Source organism: Zonotrichia albicollis, chromosome Z, assembly GCF_047830755.1.
Source record: "Zonotrichia albicollis isolate bZonAlb1 chromosome Z, bZonAlb1.hap1, whole genome shotgun sequence".
NCBI lineage: Eukaryota > Metazoa > Chordata > Aves > Passeriformes > Passerellidae > Zonotrichia > Zonotrichia albicollis.
This window is the reverse complement of record NC_133860.1, coordinates 37,485,929-37,510,690: the sequence shown is the minus strand read 5'-3', so window position 1 is coordinate 37,510,690 and position 24,762 is coordinate 37,485,929. Positions and strand designations below refer to the sequence as shown.

The following is a 24,762-nucleotide window of genomic DNA, read 5'->3' as shown; positions in this document are numbered from 1 at the left end:
TGCCTGTCACCTCTTAATTGTCACAGGCCTCTGCTGGCTGTCTTCATGCTCTTATCAAATATTCGTATATATTGGTGAGATGCTCCTCAGCTTTCTCTTTTCCAGGCTAAATAATCCCAGATTCCTCAGTATTCCCCTGTATGAAGGAAGCTCCAAGTCCTTTTTCAGCTTCACGGCCCTTCACTGGACTCACTCCAGTACATCAGAACGCGTCTTGTAATGGGAAGCCCAGAAAAAGATTCTAAATGTGCCCTTACCAGAGGAGAGAGGGAAAGAATTACCTCTCTTGACCTACCACAACATTGCTGGTTTCCTTGACTGCAAGGACCTGGCAGCCAGCAAGTCCCCATGCCACATTGGTGCAATGCATTATTCCTGCCTGGGTGTAGGACTTGTCCTTTCTCTTTGCTCAAGTCCATGAGATGACTATTAGTCCATTTCTCCCATCTGCTAAAGTTTCTCTAATGGCAGATCAGCCTCCCCCCACAGCTGGTTCTTTGTTGTTTGCAAAGCTACAGAGGATGCACCCTGTCCCACTGTCTAAGCTCCTGATAACAACATTCACCAGTATTGGCCTCTGCATTGATGCTCCAAGGATAGTTATATCTGAAAAAAAAATTGTAAATCCATAATAAAAAGTGTCCAGCTTCAAAAGAACACTACCCTTGTTTAACAATATCTGTATTATATCAAAGAAAAGTTTTGTACTTTGACTGCACTACAAGAAAGGCATTAATTTTCTTAAGAATTCCTTACTCAAGTACATGACATTGGAGCCTTCCCACAGCACTTTCTTAACTAGTAAGATTCCTAAGGGGGAGCAAAATTATTGCAAACTACAACATGAGTTTTTGGTAACACCCATCTAACTACACCTACTATTTGGCAGTGGAGCCTGGTTTTCAACCAAGGCTCCTATATAAGATACATAATGTGAAACTCTTACATACTTTTATGCATTTATCCAATTCAAAACTCTGAGGCCTATGGATTGAAACAAAATGGTTTCAAAGCTGACAGAAGTATCTCTATGTGCGTGTTCCACTCGTTTAAATAGGAAGCTGCATATGCTTAATGAAGAAACAATATTTTGCCATAAACCTCATGACACAATGTTCAGAAACCATTACACCCTTTTTTTGCCTTCTATGAACCCTGAACTAATGAATTTCAAGGACTAGAGGAGCTCTGCTTTTGTCTAGTGAAACTATTACAATAGGTAGAACTTGTCCAATTTGTTCAGCATTTCATTATCTCAAGGTTACAGATACAGTTTGCTGTTTAAATCTGGTACAATACCACTGAACTCCCTAATTTCTGATGTAATACTGGGGACTTTATCCACCAATGCTTCTAAACTTAACTTAGCTGCTTTTAGAATATGCCTGAGCTTGCTTACAGAGACTGTTTATAATCTCACAGCCTTCTTCGGCTGTAACAAATTTATCCAGACTTCCCGCTAGTTAAGCTCCCCTCAGAGCCAAAACCAACAGCCACATCAACTTTGTTTTCCTGCTTATTGTCAGCAGTGTAAAGGAATGTTACTTTTAACTTACACCTGGCCATCAGATAAACAATGTATCTGTCTCTTCCAAGGCTAGCCAGCCAACCTACACGCTGGCTTCCTGCAGTTCAGCCATCCAGTCAAAGAGAGGCAGTATTAGAAAACAACTGTTTGCAAGACCTACAGACCAAAATGCTGCACTAAGTAAGTAATGAAAGAACTGTGTAACAGCGACTCAAACTTTCATCAGGGCAAAGATAATGCATGTGATGCTGGTCAGAACTTTTAGCTGTCTGTAACATACATATACATACAAAAATAATCTCATTACTGTCCACAAAGTTTATACAATATGGTTATGCAAAAGTCAAGCACCAGCAGCCCAACAAGAAACTCTGTTATATCAGGCATCATATAGAGCTTCTTATAACAGATGTTACTTGAAAGGAAAATCTACAAAACAGAAATAATAACAATTTATTTAGTAAGAGCTATGGTGACATCAATACATAAAAGTTAGGATGGTGTCTCACTGATCTGAAAAGTCAAAAAAAAAAAAAAAAACCCAAGCATGAAAAATTCTAAACAAACCTGCTGGAGCTACGAGATCTTCTTGAAGAGCTATAGCTTCTCGGGGGTGTTCTGGATCTCTTATCTTTCTTCTTTTTATCATCTCTCTCTTTTTCTCGCTCCTTCTCCTTATCCCCATCTTTTTCTTTTTCTTTGTCTCTGTCCTTTTCTTTGTCCCCTCCTTTGTCCTTATCTCCCTCCTTGTCCTTAATCTTCTCTCTGTCCTTCTCTCCTTCTTTCTCAGTATCTTCTTTTTCTTTGTTATGATCTACCTCTTCCTTGTCTTTTTCCTTATCTTTATCTTTTTCCTTTTCCTTGTCCCTACCTTTATCCTTGTCCCTGTCTCTGTCTTTGTCTCGGGCTCTTTCTCTATCTTTGCTTCGCTCTTTATCTCTCTCCTTGTCCTTCTCTCTATTTCTCTCTTTATCTCGCTCTCTGTCCCTGTCTTTGTCTCGATCCCTATCCTTCTCCTTGTCTCGGTCTCTGTCTTTCTCTTTTTCTTTGGCCTTTTCTTTTTCTTTGATCTTTTCTTTGTCTCTTTTCTTGTCCCTGTGAAAAGCCAAACACAAACCCATTAATTCATCTTTGAACTTTCCAATTAAAATTATAACTAACTTTTAAATATACATCAAGATAAAGTGCACATCTCTGTTAAAAAATAGTAATTCTTCAACATTTTAATTTTTCACCCCTGTTCACAATAAGAGAAAGCTATATATAGCTAGGAAATAAACAGCTATATACAGCTAGGAAAAATTTGGAAACCAAACTGGAGGAGGGGAAGCCAAAACCAAACCAAACTACTATCTTCCAAGTGATGCTACTATCATCACTTTGGAGAGAATATGTCTGTTCACCTCAGTTATGTAATTATACATACATATATTTTCTGTATTTTGTCAGGAGTGAGACAAACTCTACAAACTGTAAATCCACTCTTTACTAAAAATGTATCCACATAAAACGGCCTTCAGATTAATCATTGCCAAATGAATAATGACAGCTAACTGACAGAAGTATTCATATTCTGCAGTTTTCTCTCACACAGATATCCTTTAACTGCTTGGCAATCCAACACCACTTAATACATAGAAATAAAAAGAAAACATGGACAAAATGTCACCAGATTACCTTACAAGGCAAACGTAAGATCAAAAATTAATCAAGACAATTCAACCATCCGTAATGTCACTAGGAATCTGAGAATTACTAAAAATCCTAATACAGTAAAAACAGAAGAAAGGAAAATAGCTTCTTTGGGACAGGGAAGTATGATAGATGTTCATTAAAAGGATAGTGAGGAAAATTCCATCTGATGTTCAAGTTATCAACTCAAACAAAAACTAATTAGCTAACAACTTTGGTTAGTTAATAACAACATTTTAGTACAGGACTTTGAAAATGCAAGACTCCATCTTTTCCCTCTAGTACAGAGACACATAATGAAAGAACAATTGTTCAGAAAGAGAAACAGGAGAAAGAGGTAGAGGAAAAATTTATTAGCATGCCTGATTGTTCAAGAAGAACTAGACTGACAGAAGTTACCTGATATTGGTATCTATTCTAGATTTTTACAGATTCTAAAAGAGACTCTCACACATGAAAGATCCAAAGATCAAACTTTCCTCCAACTGAAGTGATGTTTGGCTGTATCTCCTCCTCAACTGCAAATTAACAGCAGATTGTTGTATGCTCTACAGTCTGACAACTTTGATTCCCATCAGGTTCTGTCAAGTACTTCATTAGAAGTCTCAGAGATGGAATGTAACATCATAAAGATGAAACAGCACAGAGTCCCCATAATATCAGCATTACAGCCTCCCAAGAAATGTCTTGTAGTTAATTTATAAGAGATTTCACTGAACTTCACCCTTCCAGTGGGCAGACTCAAGAAGCTCCAGAAAGCAGAAACAGAGAATAAAAAGGATCCATAATAAAACTCAGTCAGCTGTGCAATCTAGTTTTGTTTCCACACAGGTCCACACATTTGCAGCTCCTACAACAAGAGGCAGCTGCACAACCTAAGTACAAATCTCCCTTTAAATAAATTGGGGGAATTACAGAAATGAAACCAAGAGCACACCAAGACTTCTATTCATGAAGCTATTTACACAGGCACTTTTGGTTTGAGCTTAATTCACTACTTCATCCCTAAAAAAATTACACTATGATCTTGTTTAAATGTCACAGTCTAATAATTACATGATGAGACATAAAAAGTAATAAACTAGATAAATACACACATACACACATCCTGAAACATATATATGTCATACAATCGACATACGCATTTGTTCCTGCTGTTAATACGAGAAAAGTCAAAGATGAAAATAAAAGGTTGTGCACAAGAACTTTATACACGTTCTCACAATACAGGATCAAGGTCAGACTGAATTCAGATACTACTTAACAGATACATATCAAACAAGCACTATCAATTTTTTAGTGGGTTCACAAGCTACATAGGATATTCCTTAATTATTGGCTGTAGTCTGACAAAATTTTCTTTTCAGTCAGCTGTGATGTCAGTATAAATGTAGATGAGACTATCGAAGTTCAGGTGCCTCAGCATGATCATTTACCCCTGGAGGCACCCTACAGGCTACAAGAAAGAACTATCATAGTCAAGACCACTATACTCAGTATTAAAATTTACTTTCTGTCTTTTTGTCCCACAGATGAGACTCCACCCTTTATGGTAACCTAAAAGGTTTGTTATTTTTTATTTTTTTTCAAAAACTGTATTTTGAGCTGACAATACCATGTTGTGGAACAGAACTCACCGAGAACGAGAGCGACTTCTTGATTTCCTTCTTTCTGTAGATCTAGACCGTTTTTTCAGAGGACTTCGGGATCTGCGTCTGTCCTTGTGTCTTGAGAGAGATCTATTGCCAGATCTACTTCTAAATGAAGAATACCAGAAGAAAAATATTTCAATATGAAAACTTCAAACAAATTAAGTCAACCAACAACACAAGAGTATACATTTGTTGTGTCACCACAAATTCTTATCTGGCACCTTCAAGAATGACACCATAATAACATACTGTCAGCAAATGTTTTTGGAAACATGGATACTTTATGCTTCACCATATGTAACAAGCCATTTAAGTTATACCACTGTTTCGTAATAATCTCCATGAATCCAGAAAATAGAAGTTACTACAATTTACAACAGCTGTCGTTACAAAATGACACTGCATAAAATCTGATTGGCAATATGCAGCAGCTTGTAATAATAAATTACATTTAATTTCTTTTCCAGGCCCAGGCACTTACTGAAGTCTGAGTCATCAAAGAAAGAGGACTTTGGCTGCAACAATCTCTTCTTTCTCTGTTATCCATCCTTGTAATTTAAATTCATAAAGTCAAGTTACCCTTCCACATAAAAGAATCTGCTAGCATGGATTTCAGTTGTAATTAAAGTGTAGATACTCTGATTTTTAAAAAAAGTCTCATGCAGATTCGATGAACAGCATTTGAAATTTTTTTCCAAAATACTCCCTAATTTCTGGAAGACCCTTTTCCCCAGGGAAACAAAAAGAAAAAGCTGAATTTGCATGTTAAGTTTCAGAAAACCACATCATTGGATACTTCGCTTCACAAGGCACCACAAAATTTAACTTACCATAGAGAGAAGGATCACATATTACTGAATAAAACCTGAAGAACTGTGAAGTACAAAAAGTAACAACCGCACCTACCTTCCACAGCTCAAGACACAGAGTTGAATGATGCCTCAGGATTTTAGCTGTTGTATTTTTCATACATTTGTAATCCTGCAATTCCTTAGTTAAATAACTCCATATAGAGTGTTAGCTACTGTTCACCCATTTTGATCAGACAAAGCAACTCCCCTCCAGGCCTGGGAGTCAAGGACACCTTACTTTCTCAGGCCCCGAGAAATGTAAACAAGATTGAGTTAGGGGGAAAGCAAACTTGGGGTAAATTACTTCACTACTTGAAGCTGTAATTGAAAGATTAATCCCCAATATGCAAATAAACCAAACTTATAAAAGTGTGAAAACCAATGATCTGCTTTGGGTCCACTTTGGGTGTAGCCACTGGGGAGGGCTTTGTCTGCCCTAAGTGTATGTCGAGGTCCTACAATAACTGTAACTGCTTTTTATTCCCTTAAGTTTGTCTGGCCTCTGTTTTTAGGTAGTTCCAAATGACATCAGTAAAATACACCAAGAAGAGAGAAAGCCATTTTTTAGCTACAGCTTTGTTCTCCTTATCAGCAGAAAAATACAAATCAACTGCAAGTGCAATTTATTGCACTGCAAATAATGTGAATCAAAACATAACCTTCAATAAATTTCATGTCACAGAGATGAAAATGATGTTATATAAAACAGTAAAACAGGGAAGCAGTAAGGATAGATTATTTTTATGGATGAAGCTGCTTCAACAAGTCAGACTGGCTTTTTTTCAGCATGTTCTCAAAAGTGGCAGTGGCAATATTACACAATTTAACATAACATAGTAAAATATAATAATTATCATTTGTTTAAGGAACAGGTTTTCCACATTTAAAGAAAGAAAAGCTTATCTTCTAGAATTTCACTTGGTTTGTGCTAATACAAGATAATACTGAAATGACTGCGCTGTTGAACAAAAACCAGTTGTTTTTCAGTTATGCCTTCAGTTATGGACATAGCAGAGAAGCAAGCAATAAGGAAGTGACCAAAGGGTCCTTCCTGCATTAAAAAGGCACCTGATATTTTGAAGTCACTCGCTGTCACTTGCTGTGGTTCACTGCTGTTGCAAAATGGAAGACTGCACTTGTATCACATTTATTTGATAGTATAATTGATGGTAACTCCCTCTCACCAGATTTTCTGAATTTAAAAGTATCCTAGCAGTCTTGTTTGAAGACATGAATGAAAGGATGCCTCAGAGATGCTGCTGCAACATGGACAACATCCACCTTTTAAAAGTGTAAGCAATCAAATAACAATCCATATTTTGATATTTTTTTCCATCCTCAACACAGCCAAATATCTTTAAATTTATTTACCTAGGTTCTCAGAATATACTCCTGACATTGAAAGAATCTGGACCATTTTGGGAAGCCTTTATAATTCTCACAGAACAAGCCTGTTTCATTCACAGAAAAAAATCCTACTCTTCAAGAATTATCTGATAATTTTCTGTTTCAGAACTAATAAATTTAGCAAAGCAAACAAAACCTGAGAAACTGCCCCTGAAGCCTTTTCCATATGCTTTTTAAAAACACTTACAGGCAAAATTAACTCAATGCTTAGAAGTTGAGAACAATACCAAAACCAGTCAAAGAACCAGCCAACCCATCTGCTCAGGTGTTGCCAGTAAGTTATATGCTTCATACACAAAATGCAGGTTTCTCTCTAAAATACAGGTCACAAAATATTATTTGGCTACACAGTCTAATGCACAAAAACATAAAATGTACAAAAACCCACAGAACTCATTTTACATGACACAGGAAGTACCTTCTAGAATGTTTAAACTGAAAGTAATCCTATAAACATTCAGGGTTTAGAGGAAAACTATCTATTCAGAGAAAACTTCTGGTTATGCTGATTTTCTGGGTGCAAGTTAATTATCTTTATAGCAACACTTGTCTATAACTAAAAAATATCAGTAACCAGCACCTTGCAAAAAATCCCAATATGATCTTGCAAAAAATCCCAAAATGTCTGAAACAAAAAGCATACCTACCTGTGTTTTGAGTGTGATCTTTTCCTTCTAGATCGGGATTTTGAGCTAGACCTGGATTCTGAACGAGAATGGGAACGAGATCGACCGCCTTTTCTTTCACTGCTCTTTCCAGACTCTGAGAGGAAAAAACCACTTTGCAGTGTAAGCTCAGAACATTTAAAGATCCCAGTTAACAATCTGGCACAAGTGGAATGTACCACATATATTGCAAGGGGCCTACTCTCTGCACATCTTCCTTCTTTGCAAATATCCTTCAGAAACATCCAAGAAAGTCATTGCATATACTCGTTGAGTGCAGCCATCCTGCAGCAGTACACATAAACCAGATAATTATAAACAGCTAGCTCTACTATGAGTGGGATTTATGTTGCTGCCACAATGCACAAGATCATAACACGTCCTCCTTTTCCTCTATTTATTTAATATAATTACCTTCTTATTTTTTTAATAACTTGAGAAGAATAGAGTAAATTTAGAGAGCATATTTTGAAAACAAGCGTAGAATATAAGTATTACTGTCTGTATTTTTAGGTATTTCAAACACTGTACAAATACTGATGTTTTATTCCACAATGTTTTATTCCACAAAGGAGGAAAGGAAGAATAGAACAGGCTGAAAAGTCTGACTGAAGGCCAGAAACTCAATAGAAACCTCAACAGTGAGCTCAACACAGTTAAGAGCCTAATTGCTATTCTGTTGCTTTACAGTGATAAAGTGCTGGAGTTTTTATTTTTAAACAAAAAACACAATAGAAAATAATTCCCCCCAAACAACCCTCAAGACTCCACACTATCTGACCAACACAAGACAATATCTGGGTTTGTTAATAAGAATGGCAAAAAGTTGCTGATGAAAAGAAGCAGAAAGTTTACAAAGTTGAGATTTTTTTTTTATGCTGTGGTTTGGCAATCAGTTTAAGCCAACATAAATCACCACTGCAATGTCTGACCTCTCAACACAACACCACATTCCTCCCTGAGTTGGCATGTCAGTATTAACAGGGAAACAATCTCCAAGAGAAGAAATCCTTTACAATATGTTAATATTTATCCCAGATTTATTCTCTGATCTCATTTGCTTTAAGGATGCATACAGCCTTTAGAAATCATGAAAAAGAAACCAAATTCACTTGCTGCTTATAGATGAGGAAAGCATAACATTACAGCTTTCAGAACCAAGCTAGCTCATGCTCATCATAAAACTATGGCCCTAGTGAGTGCTAAAAGACAACAAAAAATAGAAAGCACATATTCTTTTAAATGTTTTCAAGTGCTCTTAACTTAAAAAGTGCCATCATTAAGTATGGACTTAGTATTAAATTTGCAATGTTTGAAAACATTCAGTGAACATGCATCTGAAAACAAGATATGATGACATAAAAAGCTTCCTGCCACTGCTTAGATGCATGAACAGAATTTTGATTATTTTGGTGTTTTCCCCAACATGTACTGACTAAATAGCTCTTGATACTCTTGTGTCTGAAAATGCTCTTGAAATGTGTACCAAGGCAAACACAGAATGCGCCAGTTCAAGTAATTATTAATCAACACAATATACCTACCTGGCTCAATAGCAGCAGATATAAAAGACTGAGCTTCCCTTACTCTCTTCATCACTTCTTCTAGCTCCTTGGCAGCAGCTTGTGGTGTCATTTCAGGAGGCTTCACTATTGCATTATTGGAGTGATTTATCCTAAATTAAAGAAAAATAACAACCTTTCATTCTTAAATGTTTGAACAGGGCAAATGAAAAACAAGTAAGGAAACAACTTTGTAGAAAATTAAAAACTTTAAAGTTTAGCAAAACACCCATCTGTTCCAAGTATCCAAAGCATCTTTTATTACTTTGAAATCTTACCACTTTTAAAGAAAGGCAGCACAGCATTCTTATGTTACAATATTTTTAGAAGTCCAGGAAGTTACTTCTCTATTTCAGATCAAATCTTCACATTAATATCTACTAACTACATACACATCATACTGATAACTTAATTAGTACTATGGACTTTAAAGATCTTTTTCAGTATTATAGCTTACACTACCTCAAGATTAATATAAATGTGTTTTACTCAATGCTGTACATATTCTATTGAGAGAAATTTATGCCAAACCATGAAACTGGAATTGATAAAAATGTTTTGGTTTGTTAACAACAGGTTCATACACTGAAAAAAAATTAGTCACAGCATTTTGCTACACATAATTCATAAATGTGTGTATAATGATAAAAAGAAATGTCTCATTCAACAGTAATACGGATAATTAATTTCTTACTTCAGTGGCCGATCCCCAAACATAACTCCATTAAAGGCAAGAGCTCGAGGTACAGAATTTTGGTCTGCAAATTCCACGAAAGCAAATCGTGTTGGTTGTGTCTCATCACCTGCCATTCGCACAAATTTGACTTCTCCAACTTGCTTAAAGAATTCAAGCAGCTGATCTGCTGTGGTAGTCTGGGAAAGAGTTGAAGAGCTCAGCTGAAGTAAACTATACAATGAAAATTATGTAATATATTGGGTAGTCCAAGAGCCACAGAATTTCAGAATGATATCTAAGCATCATTACAAAGCATCATTGAGAATGTTACATTTTAAGTCTTAAAGAAGTGTATACTTTCTTCCATTAATCGAAAGAATATTCTACACTTTTAAATAGTACAGTCACAAGCCCTTAGTCCTTCATCTAGGTGAAAAAAAAAGAAAAGAAATTTACATGGGATTTCCCACTTTTTAGGTAACTAATCTGAAGTAACTGGTAAGAAATTTCTTTATACCCGTTTCAAAGGTACTAATTGTGACTTTTGATCAACTAAAGCAAAAAAATCCAAACAATGTTGAAGGATTTAGATTTTACTTGCTTCTAGCTACCAGTCTGTTTTATTTCATCACAATCAACAGTACTTTTACACTCAGTAGCTGTTTCAGAAGCCAAAAACTACGAAATGTAATACTTACATTGCTATCAGTCAAAAGCAAATATTTTTCAATTAATCTGACCATTGTTCAAAAAACCAAGCTTCTGATTGAAAGACATTTATGCTAATTGTGCAGTTTCCAGCAGGACACATCATTCCATCTTACTGTACTTAAGCAACTACACAGTGCTGTGGAGGACAGCTACCATCATCTCATGACTTCTGAGGACTGCACATCTAACACAAGCAAACTGTACATTTAATCAGCACACAATTAGAAGTAGGTTTCTTTAAATGATCTACAGTGGATTCTCTGGTATTCTGACAACACCTGGTCTAATCTGACTGGCACATGAACCTTCAAAATTCAAAACATCATTAATAAAAAAATGTAGGGGGTTTTGTTTTAATTCATGTTGCCATTAACTAACAGAAACTCTTTTAATATGTAAGACTAGAATTCATAGATAACATTTTCACACATTCTGTTAGTATTTCCACAACATAGAAACAATAAAAAGCTACCTGAGAATTCAAGTTTCCAACATAGACTGTTCTCCTGATTTCATCAATTTTGGATGGATCCACATTTCCCATAATTGGTGGTTGTGGTATTTCTCCCAGTGCCGTAATGTTAGGATCCAATGCTGCTGCTGGTATAGCCCCTAAAGTACCAAGTGAAACACCAAGCTGGAACATACAAGCACAGAATACAGTTTGCAGCCAAGCACTGGTGAAAGACATTCCATTTCTTAATACTTGGCGAAAGATATTCCATTTATCAATACTTGTTTAATACTTCTACAAAAACAGATCTAATGAGTACAAGCAATACTTTAAAAGTGACAGCGCAACACGTTTTTTTAAAGAAAAACCTACCCAAAAAGAAACTTCTATAGTTAAGATATTCTGTGGGTTATCAGTTAACATCTTACCAAAGAGATCTGGACAGGGATTTATATTAATCACAGAACATAGAGGCTCTAATGCTTAAGAGTCAAATAAATTGAGTAAGACTCTTTCAGACACTGCTAGTATACTTATTTTTTGGAAACAATTATTTGGACTAGATAAGGAATGGCTGAGATCTTGCTCAGCAAGGAAAGAAGGGAACTTCCAGTGCTCAGGATCAAAGGACACATAACCATGTTCTGGACAAATGAATCACCCAAGACAAAATTAATTACAGTTGAAATGCAAAGAATGCTTTAAGCTCTTCCACTCATACTTAGAGAATGTGAAAAGTATACAGCTCTCAGGTTTGTAACTGGAAGTGGAAAACTCTCCTGTAAAATGTTATAAAAAGTCACTTAAAAATCACTACAAAATCGGTCCATTGAGTTCCTGGCTTGAATTTTCTCTACCCAAAAAGCAACTGCCTTTTCAAGAAATTAATTTCTAAGGAGTGGGGAATTCTTAATAAGCCATCAGTACCTCTTTTTATGTAACAAAGGAAAATACTACTCTATTTTAACCTTAAATTTTCCTTCAATAAACCACAGCAACTTGCTGATGTCAAGAAAGGCTTACAGAGGCAAAAGGAAATGGAGGAAAATTAGCATAACCAACCTCCTCTACTTTTCATAGCAAAACCATTGTTAAGACAGTCTCACAGTCAAAAATCTTGCCACAGAGATATCAAGGAAAAGTCTCTACTGCAGCTTTTAATATTCTGAAGAACTGGTGTCAATGTGACTTAGGTTTTAATAACTTTTTTGTCAGTGGTAACTACCACTGGACCAAATTAATGACCCTACAGGGTAGGACAGCAATTAAAAATGAACAAAAATCAAAACCAATATTTATTCACTATTTTGGAAAACAGTTATCTGAAAGAAAAACCCTGGGAAGGTAGTACATGGATATCTTCTGATCAATCCTCAGGAGAGTCAACACAGCTAAACCCTCACTGCAACATCCACTGACTACATAGTCCTCATTCCCTGTCCACAGAAAAGGCTACCAAGACAAAGGAAACTGGAAAATATACAGACACTGAACTTCACTTACTGTAGTCAAGGGAGTTGGTGTAGGTATAGGAAGCAACCCTGCACCGGGCATCAGACTTGTCATAGTAGGAGCAGGCGCCAACAGAGACAGGGCTTTGGCTTCATCTGGGATTTTACCTGAAGAAGCAAATGAAAGCATTACACAGAGTTGGAACACTAGCCAGATGTTACTCTTTCTATGATTTTACAATTACCCTTGCATTTAAAAATGTAATAAATAACAATGAATCTATCTACCAGATCCTTACAAAGAAACAAATAACTTAAGTTTTTCCTTTTACCCTGCTCTACTAGGAAAAACAAAAGTGAGCAAAACTTCAAAGACTAGCAATCTCATTAAAGGATTATTATTTTAAAAACTGAATAATGTATATAATTATTTAACACTTTGAGCTATGGGTCACCTGTACTGGAAACTTAACGTTCATGAACCAAACGATATCAAGCATGGACGCTTTCCCAGGGCGGTGTTTTCGCGGTGATCGAAAGTTGTTTTACACATGACAACCGTTCGTGTTGGCTGCATCACTAATAGCACACAGAACATCAGATACAGAAAAGAAGAACATTTTTTAAAGTTTAATCCCCAGAAATGGCAAATAACCAAATCAGCAAAAGAAAGAAAACAAAAAAAAAAAAAAAGGAAAAAAAAAGAAAAAAAAGGAAAAAAGAAAAAACCAAAGTATGTGCTGACTGAAATTTGTGCTTTTCTTTATTCCTTTGGTGTTACCTGCTTAGAATGTAAAAATAAATAAAACATAAAATAATAAACCACTGAACTACTGTGACTGCACAGAATACACACTACAAGTGAAGTTGAAGGTGGAGGAAGGAAGAGTAGAAAAAACTTAAGATTTGTACTGTCATATTCTAGTCATCTCAGTTTATCTGAAACTGCTAAGTTAACTCTAAATTTACCGAGAATGAAGAAAACCATAATTTCAGCTTGACCAGGCTAAGCTAGCTCTCTTTTCCCAACCTAAGTACTTCCTGCTATTTTGACCTGATTATAGTCCTCCTGTAATACCAAAAGTAAGTAATAACAAATCTGAATTAAATGTTGGTTTCATTGAATGTTAGCCATGATTAGACTACTAAATGAACCCCTAAAATATCTCCAAAACAAAAAACATTAAATGTTAAACAATTGTGATTACAATTAAATGTACATTTTAAATTTGAAACGCAAAGGGACTAAAACTGGCACAAACATTAAACACAAAGCTAAAAAACTTGTGAAGAAAGTTCTAACTACACTGGTATTTACAATCTATTCAAAATTACTGGCATAACTGTACGTATGCTGACCAACTGAGTCCTTTGGTACTTCCCCATGGATCTTAATATAAGTAAATGCTCTTATTTCAACATTGTTTTAATAGTCAAGTAATACAGAAAAAGTGTGCCAGTGGTTTCCTGCCTTGATTAAAACTGCATGTTTTAACAAACATGTCAGATGGATGTTTCCTTTACAAAACATCTAAATCCAAAATTTGAAGATTAATATTCTTATTGAAAAGGAAAATTCAAGGTAGGTTTCAAAACACCATGCAGGTTTAGCAATACAAGTTCCAACTGACACCACAGAAAACACACTAATTTAAAAATTTAAAAGAAACAAGTGCTGCAAACCTGCTCTACAGATCTGTGGGAAAGTTTGGGTTACAGCTGGGTATGACTGAATGACAAAATAAATCTAAAGGAAACTTAATTTATATGTAGCATGGGTGGAACAGAACAGATAAAATAACAGTACCCTTTTTTTCATGCTTCCTATTTACATTTATTTTATTTATGTTAAATTTTGAGACACTTTGCAACTCAACATGTAAGAAACCACTTAATTTTGCTAACTAAGAGAGAAAAACAGGAAAATTATTAGCACTTAGCAGTAACTGTGCAATAATGACTTCCAGGACTTTTTTAAAAAACATGCATGAATCTAAGCCACCACATCACAATGTTCAGCACTCTTAATAGATCTCATTTTGAAGTCAGGCATGCAATGAGAGATGTACCTGATTTGCCTGATTGCTCAAAAGTATCAGGTACTCTGTGTACCCTGCCTAATATGTAGGCCTACTAACAGGCTTTTGAATATAGAGTTCCAGCAGATGTGCATGCAAATTAGGCACAGAATTATGTACCAGTTCTGAAAATCAAAGTATTAAAGTTTTTTCAAATGAGTAATGAACCAGAACTTATCCTTAACAGTTCACATCTTGCAATTAAACAGCTATCCATGCATGTTTCATGTTCCATGTTTCTATGGATCAAGAGACATGGCACAATTAAATCCAAAGGTAGAAATGGTTCTGATAGTGGTATGTCTGCTTGCTAACGGAGATCCTTGGTCAGTACTGTACATAAGTATATGCCTAATTTAAGTATGCACTTACATACAGCCAATTCAATACACTCTTAACCAAGTAAACTTATAAAACGCTTAGGTATTCAGCCCTTTTAAACAGGAGCTCAGTGAGGCACATGTAACTAAGACTGACAATGACTCAAGTTCAAAAAGTGACTTCAGTAGAAGCATAAACTTTAAGTATATGGATCATAGCACTGAAATAATTGAAATCATTAACTTGCTGAAACATTGTTCCAGAAATCCACTGAACATTTCAGTTAAGTTCACCACTCTAGCAGCTCCCAGAATGAACAGCATGCATATGTAAATTGTAAAGTTTGCAGCATTATTTCCAGAATACTTTGGTCTTTCAACAATGTGAAGTTCTATTTTAAATACAAAAATCAAATTGGTCAGTTCCACATCACAAAGAAAGATTCATTTGTTTTGTTTTCAAGAATGAGAAAGGGTCTATTTCTACAGACAGAATCCTGAAAATTTGCCTGTATATTCAACGACACTGTCTCTTCAGAAAAACTTTTCCAGTTTTTAAGTCCTTGCCAAGTTTTAAAAGAATTCTAGAGAACACTATTGTGGAGGAACAAAAATAAATCTCCAGTATCTTGAGTATCTACCTCCATATTCTTTAAATAGTTTTGAAAAACAAATTAACATGCAAGTCCAAATAACTTCATGAGTTAAAAACTTTAAATTTTGCAGTTTTACCTCTGTGGTTGTATTTGTAAAGGAAATACAAGCCCACTGCATACATCAAAACATGTGGGTTATGACACAACAGTTTAGGACAATTTAGTTTAAAAATAATCCTTTCATTTTTAGAACATAGTATTTAAAATCTGAGTAAGAATGAGGTGAAGATATTTATTTTCTAATGAGGAAGCAGTCAAAATAATTACGCCATATCTATACCACATCCTTAGACAGATTTCTTAGAAGCTCTTCTGCTTATTAAACTGCAGGTTCTATGATCATTTATTGATTCTCCCCTTTGCAAAAGAATCTGGAAGCAAATGTACATTGTCCCAGCATGGCTAAAAGGCATGGTTGTGATTGCTACTTTTGTGTACCATTAGTCTAAAGAGCCCTAGACAACCTAGTCCATACTAGAACCCATTTTGTTGGAGGCTAAACAGAATCATCTGTATCCAAAAGTACTAGTGACAGTATTTTTATTCCTCAAGCGCTCCAAAGAAATAAATTTCCAATTCTTTGTAGTAAACCTACAGTTAACTCTCACATCCAAAACTGCTCCTGCAATGAGTTTGCTTGTTTTAAAAACAGTGAAGAGTTCATAGTCTACTTTAAACATTAAAAAGGTCATTATTTTCCTTCTATTTTACATCAATGGAACATGTATGATTAGAAATAAAATAATTTCTATTAGATCCAACTTATGAATCTTAGTGGATTTAGCAGAAGGGAATAAAGAGATTAGAGCTACTGGCAATTACAACTGTCACAGCCAAATCCAACAAAGATGACAAATCAAAGCTCTTCCCAGCTGCAGTGCAGAGTCGGGAGAAAGGAGTGAAACCAAGAGATCCCAGTGCAGCTGGCTGGGAAGAGCAGTGTCTGAGGACTAGACACACCACTTTGTCCACCAAGACTTCTGTTTCACAAGAAGAACATCCTTCAGGGATCAGTCACTCCAGTATGAACTGCCAGGGCTTCTGGGACTCTGAGATGACTGCAAAAAACCCCTTTTTTTTTTCTCCTGACTTAAATGTTTTCTTAAAAACATCTTCCTGAAATAATCACCACTAGAGCATGTCAAAAGTGCAACACACACACACACACAAAGATAACTGATTCAATCTTCCCACAAGTAACAGTGTTAAAAGACAAGGTGTCTCACATTACACACTCCAACCAAAACTTCAGGCTGCATTTGTACTTATGAGTGGTAAATAGTTTTTTCTGAGAGCTACAGAAAGAAAAATTTATGAAATCTTACTACCAACTGACCTCACTGGAGAAAGGTTTCATCAGAAGTAAACGAATATTTTATGACAGTCAATATTCATAAAAGTTCAATTCCAGAAATAATTATTTTAAACTCATCATGTTAGACATAAATAGTAAACCTTCTTTTAAATAGCTGGTGCAACATAAAATAGAACATTCTGCTGAGGGAAAGTAGCAGAAAAATATTATAACTTTACTTTCTAAAGTCGCTTTCTCCAGAAGTAAGAGTTTTAACTGTCCTTTTCCAAGATAAACTCATAAAGCACAACATATGGAAGACTGCATCTCAAAACACTATTCCTGTCTGACACAATGTACTCATCTACACAATTTAGATACTTAAACAAATTCCAAATCAAATTTATCCTAAATTCAGAGCACTAAAAACAAATCATATTCTAAATTCTCTGTATACCATCCACCATTCATAAGCAGCTTCAAGTCAACTTCAAAATCAAACACTGTGAACCCTTTACAAACATCATTTTACAGAACTGAAGTACCAGTTCACAAGTACAAGGGAAAGAGATTTAACAGAACAAAACAAAAAAGGGACAAAATAAAATAAAAATAAAAGAAACAAAGGAAAGAAAGCAAAATAAAATAAAAACAGAGACAGGGCGTCCATCTTCAGCAGGTCAGACTTCGATCTCATTTCCCCCATGAAGGTTTCACTTGGCGGCAGGTTTAGTGGCATGGCAAACAATGCCTAACTCAGGCAAGTGTAACAGGTCTGCCTTGGCCAGTCTAGTCATCTAATAATGCACAAATATCACACAGAGAAAACATACAAAACCAAATTAATAGTCAAAATCCATCTACCAGATAATGTGGACATAAAATTTAGAAAGATTAGGGTGGTATCTTTGTTTAGCTTTCATCTTTGCATTTTCAAAGCATATTTAAAGAAAAACCTACCAATACACACACACAAAAAGTTGTATTTTCACAGCTTAATGGTCTTACTTCATTTACAATAACATTTTTGTTAATTTGTTCATCAAACGTCACATACATTGATTTCATTCTGTAGTGATATCCTCCTTGATTTACCACTCTTTAAATACACTCCAAATGTCAGGTATTTTTCTATTTTTTTGAATCATGGTTTTAGATTTCCATTTTACCTCTCCCCTATGTTTAACTTCACACATTAAATGTTTATTACTGGGAATGTTGGTCAATGGTATAATTTTACCTCTTGGTAGGATAAAAAGCCATCTTTTAAAACCCATGATCCAGTTCACTGACTCCATTAACAGTGCATCGTATGATACATAGTGAAAAAACCTTTGTGCCATGGTCTCCAAAGTCATACTTATTCCACACAATAATAAATTCATCAGAAAGTTAAATTTGTATAAATTCACATCTTTTTATAAATGAGTGATTCTGATACAAAGTTACAGAGAACAGCATTCTGACATCAAAAAAGCAATCTCAAAACCTTGTTCACCTAATTATGCACACATTTTTGAGGAGTCCAGAATGATTCTGAACAGTGATCACATTTTCTCAGAAATGCCTGATCAGCCAGTTATCAATAGAGCTGGAACAAGATTTGTCAGAATTTTGACTTATTCTCCTTTCATTCACTGTCTACCACAGAAGACACAGGAAAATATAGCTTTACCTGCCTGTTGCCATATCATGTCAGGCAGTGATCTCATCACAAGAAAAACACCAGGAAGTGTTGTTCCCTCATTAGGCAGCCATCTTCCCTCTCTGGTAATACTGAACCAGTGTTAAGATCTTACTGATGAAATATAAAACTAAGATTTGGAATAATCTTTAGCCTATTTATTATGGGGCAATTCTTCAATTGGAGACTCTGGTGCGCTTAGCCTCTACACACCTTCCAGTGCATACAGCAATATTCTCTTTGTGGTTTAAGAACAAGTTAAAAATATGAAAACAAAGAGTCCCCAAAACAAGACACAAAAGGAACTAAAAACCTAGACTTTACAAAGATAAACGTATGGGCTGTATGACCTGCCTAAGAAAGCTACAAGAATAGGCAGTACACTGCAGGTCAATATAGCCTCTAGTGAAAGTACTTTTATAGTTTGTGAAATTTTTGAGACCTATCAGTTTGTTAAGAACATCCCAAATGAGTATTATAGCAGCACTCATCTCACATTATCTAGATCATGATGCAGCAAACACACCAAAACATGGTACTCTGGGACCATTGTTAACAAACTGCAAGAAGTCAATAGTATTTTTTTTTGAACCAAAACCTGATTCTTGCAGCTAGAGATGTTATTAAGAGGTATTTCTTGATCTGTTGCAATTTACAGTTCAATCACTCTACATATTGCTGTTCATGGCAAAACAGCAACTAAGTTGCAAGTAAAGTCAGGTTCACTCCAGCAGCTGGAATTATTCCATTCCAAGGAGGCAAAAGGTCCAGCTATCAGTCAGAGGCTAAATTCCACAGTGATCCCAGTGAAGTCAATGGGGCTCTGCCTAAATCCATTGATATGCCTGCCACAGGACCCTGCTTCACGTAACTGTATTCAAATCTCGGATGCTTCTACTAAGAACACAAATCATCATGTACTCAACACATCTATAAAAGCATGGCCTCAGAGCTAGGGGAAGGAACATCTGTCAATGTATTAATCAAGTCTTTCATCTCATGAAGACTTTTAATGTAATTACATTACATTAGTAATGTTCTTAAGAACATTTAATGATGGGAGCATTCTAGACAGATCACTGCATATTTAAACAAATACCCAAAACAAAAAGGAGTACCAGTATACATAAGGAAATTGTTTTATGGCACATGAAGTAACATTTTCAACAGTAACAAGAAAGAAAAAAGTTTAAAAATTAAACTAGCAGATAAACACTTATATTCAAACAGTATTTTGAGTGCTAAGTATCTTGGATTAGATGACTCTAAAATGGCCAAATGAGTATACCACATCTCTAAGACAAAACTGGATTTCACTCTAAAACTGCAGAAATAATCCGTATCTTTAAAAAAGCACAAATCAGCAAAAAAGTCTCTACAGCAAAGGTGATACATTAAGATTCAAACTGCAATGTTAAGTATCAGGGAATTGCCTGATCTTCCCAGAGCTCCATTGACTTCAGTGAGAACTCTGTGTGCGAATACACCTGCCTACACAAACAATAGCAGAAGGAATTATTCTTCTCTCTTTTCCTTCAAAATACGCAATAACTACAGAAACCTGAGTTATAACTTAAACCAACTGTCTTTTTGCCAATGCTGAATTTCAATTAAACATGTATAACTGGGGCTTTTTTCATTCAGTTTTCAATTTTGTATCAAGGCTTTTTTTTCCAAAAAGCAATCAAATAAAGTAAAACAACAACAGAGCATCACCTTACATAGAAAGCTTAAAACAATTAACAAATACAACAAAGACCAACATTACAGAAGAATTTCTAAAATACTAACCTTCTGCGCAGGGCACAACTATCAAAGCTCTGTCAATAAAAACCGTGTTAGTTAGATGCTGGGCCACACCAACACTTGATGCTTCACGAAACTTTATATAACATACTTTGGAGGAAAAAGCAAGAGGTGCGTTGCTGCAAGATAAAAGGAAAAAATAACAATTAGTCATAACTGTATGGATATATTTTTAACTATTACTCCTTAGGGAAAAAAAGATTTTTTTCATAGAAAAGGAAGCCTAAAGTATAGAAATCTACCAACTTGCCACTTGCTGTATCAGTGAAAAAAGATAGAGCAACTTTTCAAAGAAAACTTACGTACGCCAAAATCACTAATTAACAAGAGTAATTTTCTTATATTAACTGGCTACACAACACTGAATAGTACATTTCAAATTACTATTTGAAGGAGCATACTTACTTGACAATTACAATTGCCAGTAAATATTTTATAGTTTATCTTTGTTTTTTCCCTGAAAAATTTTTTTTTTAGGAAAGACAACAAGCCACTTCAGATACTAGTCTGTAATAATCAATATTCTCTCTCTGGCTTTCACCAAAGTAGTTTTATTAATTCTTACAAAGATAAAAACAATTCTTGAGAGGGCTTTCAAATACTGCGTCTTAGCTGACTAAGGTAACAAAAACCATTTGCCAAAGTTCAGCACAATGTAGCATGGAGAACCATTGGAGGAAGTAGGAGCACCACACCATATGGCTACAAAAGGGAAGAAAATCTGTAATTCACTTTTCCATTACACTGTATGCCAAGAGAAAATGCGGAAACATTGCAATCTTGATCAAAACAACTAAGTTTGCATTAAAAACGGATTCCCTAGTCAAGGTTTGTAACCTTTATATTAGCAGCTTACTTCTTCGCATGAAGGAAGTACCGGTAAATACTCAAAGAGAGAATACTGTATTCCTGGAATATCAGCAGATTCATTTGAAATCATGGAAAAAACGCTACACAGGTTTCACCCTGGTCCTGTCTCAACCAAAATGGAAACATTTGCCAAATTTCTGGAATCACCAGCAGCAGTTCAAGTTTAACACAACCCATCTTGGAGTCCCCTCGAATTCCAAGGATGTGTTTCCCCAGTTATTCTATGAAATTCTATTAGATTTCAGGATTTAAATACAAATCAGAAGTTTTAGACACATTATTTCATCATATTAATTATAAGAATAAACCAAAAATGTAAGCCTCAAGCAGGCAGAGTAGTATGCTTCTGGCTACCAGGACAGAAGCACAAATGCATAATATCTAGAGATGGCCAAATTCAGAATGGCATTCAGAAACATCTATGATGGAAAATTCTGTAAGAAAAGACAACATAGGGGAAGAAAAACTAAACAGAGAGTGGGAGACAGAAACGTCATACAATATGGAGAAACATTTTAAGATTGACTGCACTTCTGCTCACTTTTACTTATTTGTGGTGGATAATGCTTTTACCATTTCAAGTTTCCACACTCAGGAAGGAACTAACTGCACAGACCAGCTTCGGAGCTAGCTGTAAGATCTCCATTGAGATCTCTGAGTTTCTAGCCTCAGAGGTGACAGCCAGCTATGACTTCTTCAGTACTCTAGAGATTCTTTGAGCACCACAAAGTATTTTCTTTATTTGCTTTGGTTTGGTGGGGGAGAGGACTCTAAGGGAAGGGAGGAACTCATGTCTTGGAGTTTCTTGTCATCACTGTATGGTGTTTGCTTGTCTCTCTTTAGATATATCCCTCAGTATTATAACCCAAATGGCTGAAGTCACCACTGAAGGTTCTATGGTCCACACTGCTGAAGACTTCTAATATCTCCTGACTTTTTTTTCCTTTTTTGCTTTCATTGCCAACTCAAAAATATAATTCTGCTCCATGCAGTTTCAGATCTCCCCAGTAATCCCTATAAATTTTAACATCTATAGAGCCTGCACTATCAAGCGTGTTTTTGTAAGATTTACTCTCCTGTATTCCTTGATTTAGAACACAAAAGCTATGTGGACAATATGTTAAATATAAGCTGTCTGAACACTGGTGCAAATGAGGCCATACAAAGACTTCTTGATACCAAGCGCTTTCCAGAGGTCAGAAAGGAGAAATTCTCTACAACGTGTCGCTCTCTACTAAAAACACATCAAAGTTGCCTCAAGAGAAACCATTAAGAACCAAGAGATCTAAAATTTTAGAAGGTTGAACAGTGATTGAGTTCTCTCTTTTTATGAAGGGGGCCTCAAAAGTCTTCCCATCAGCCTTTTTAAGAGGACATTTTGCTAAAACATTCAAGTCCTATTCGAATTCCTTTTGTCACCTTTATTTTGCTAGCCTTTACTGAGGCTGAATTGAGGGAGACTCGTGATCTTTCTCCTAGGTAACACAGCCTTGACGTCAAAAAGCAACTTGTATATCTCTGATTCAAAGTTACTAAAATTCAGTTAGTCTCTTTAGAAAAAAAAAATTAAGAGGAAATAAATATCTAAATAGTATTGGGACATTTCTACCATTTTTGTCTCACTTTGTAGAAAGACAGCAACATTCATCTCCTAACAGAATAAAAATCAACCAAAGTATTACCTAAGAAGGACTTTTTCAGAAATCCATGGTAGTAAGAAAAAAAAGGCTATAAAACATTTCTCCAACTGTCCAAATTTTCTCAAGTGGGGCAAGGAGGTGGGGTGGTGGGGCAGGGAGGTGGGGTGTGTGAGGTGTGGAAGATATGACAGAAATTAATAACTTATTAAAATAGAGTATTATGGATTAATTGTGCAGATCAGTTTAAATAAGGCTCTGTGTGTTTTGACTCAAAAGTCTCACCTACACTGCTGTCACTGCAGGATATAACAATTCTTTTCATTGGACTATACTGATGACAACCCTTTTTCTCAGACGAGATGTCCCTTTAAGTGAAGGTGGCCCATCCACCTGTGCCAAAATGGATAAGGGATACAAGTGAGATTGACTTGGGTGGCAGCCCTCAATGCTAAACTAGGCTTTGTCCAAATACTCTGGTTCATGAAGAGAACACTTTTAGGCTCCAAACCCCATTGCCAAGGTCTGGTATGGCATGTGTCTCCATCTCTCAAGGCCTGCTGGGTTGCAACCAGAGCAGAACTTCCTGGTTGCAGAACACGGAGGCCAATCCAGTCTCGCCCTTGACTAGGGAAGGGCTATGACAAACCAGTCCATCACCCAACTTTTTGTTAAATCAAAAGTTTTTTCTCCAACAGAGTTCTAGCTGTCAAGACCACTCCAGACTATTCAGTAGCAAGCAGTATTACACACCTAATAGAGACAGTTTGCAACTCCTGGCTTCCAAACAACTCATTCTGCCAAAACCCAATTGTTGCTCAGTAAGTTTTTCAACATTTAACTGTTCAAAAATCTTTCTAAGGTCACATTTGAATGCTCACTGCTACACATGTAATTTTGAGGCCTACTCTGAAAGGCAAACTTTAACTGCTTTACAAGTGTATGGGACTGTCTGTGCATGTCTGGGACTAAGAATCCAATTACAGGTATCACTGGTCTCCTGCTAAACTGAAAACACCACTAGGCTGGGGCAGTGGCTAGCATACTGGAGTACACATCAAGGCAAAAAGACCTGTCACATCCTGCAAACCAGCTTCAGTTTTTAACTGTATTGCAAACTGATAGTGATCTATGTTTTGTTTGGGATACCTTCACCTCCCAGCCGCTTGTCAACCAAATATTACTTTATGAATTTATCACAACGTTATTTAAATACATTTTCAGAAAGTCAACAGGAGGCACTTTTTTTTTTTTTTTGGTTCTAAGGAAAGGCATTAGAGTTTTTAGGCATACTTAGTTTTCTCCCAAGGTAGCTATTTGGATATCAGTTCAAATGTCCAGAAGTATGCGGCAAGAGAAGTGCCTCACTTCTAACATATATGCATAAATAACAGTAAATAAAACCAAGAGTAAAGCAGGTAATCACAATCCCGCATCCTATCTCTGAAAAGTGAATTAATCAGCGTCATGACCTTGACATTCCCAAGTTATTCCCTATTATGGTACTGGATTTTAGTATTTCATGTGTATATATACCCTGACAAAATTGTATATTGGTACAGAAATTATCTGTATATGAATGTCAAGAACGTCCCCATTTCCCTTAAAACCTGTTATATAACCTAGTGAAAGACAAGAACAACAGCTGTAACAAAAAACCAAATTCAGTCACGAGAAAACTAAAAATATAAAGAACCAACTGTGGAACAAGTCCAGGACAAAGCCCTAGAAAACAGTATAAAAATCCACCATATAGATATCAGTAAGG

General features: G+C 35.8%; 1 protein-coding gene across 2 annotated transcripts in view; it reads right to left on the bottom strand.

Moving 5' to 3' along the window:
* SREK1 (splicing regulatory glutamic acid and lysine rich protein 1) overlaps nucleotides 1-24,762 on the bottom strand; it is a 33,125-nt gene that overhangs the window by 7,005 nt on the left and 1,358 nt on the right. The window contains exons 1-9 of one of the 2 annotated variants that reach the window (XM_074532958.1): nucleotides 20,473-20,608; nucleotides 13,105-13,228; nucleotides 12,702-12,817; nucleotides 11,217-11,381; nucleotides 10,052-10,230; nucleotides 9,340-9,470; nucleotides 7,778-7,892; nucleotides 4,858-4,977; nucleotides 2,096-2,623 (exon numbers count right to left, since the gene is read on the bottom strand). In XM_074532958.1, the coding sequence (XP_074389059.1) occupies nucleotides 2,096-2,623; nucleotides 4,858-4,977; nucleotides 7,778-7,892; nucleotides 9,340-9,470; nucleotides 10,052-10,230; nucleotides 11,217-11,381; nucleotides 12,702-12,764 (1,301 nt within the window). In that variant the 5' untranslated portion in view covers nucleotides 12,765-12,817; nucleotides 13,105-13,228; nucleotides 20,473-20,608. Of the gene's footprint in view, nucleotides 1-2,095; nucleotides 2,624-4,857; nucleotides 4,978-7,777; nucleotides 7,893-9,339; nucleotides 9,471-10,051; nucleotides 10,231-11,216; nucleotides 11,382-12,701; nucleotides 12,818-13,104; nucleotides 13,229-20,472; nucleotides 20,609-24,762 lie in introns of those variants that run through there. The other variant, XM_005492994.4, reaches the window with a different exon arrangement.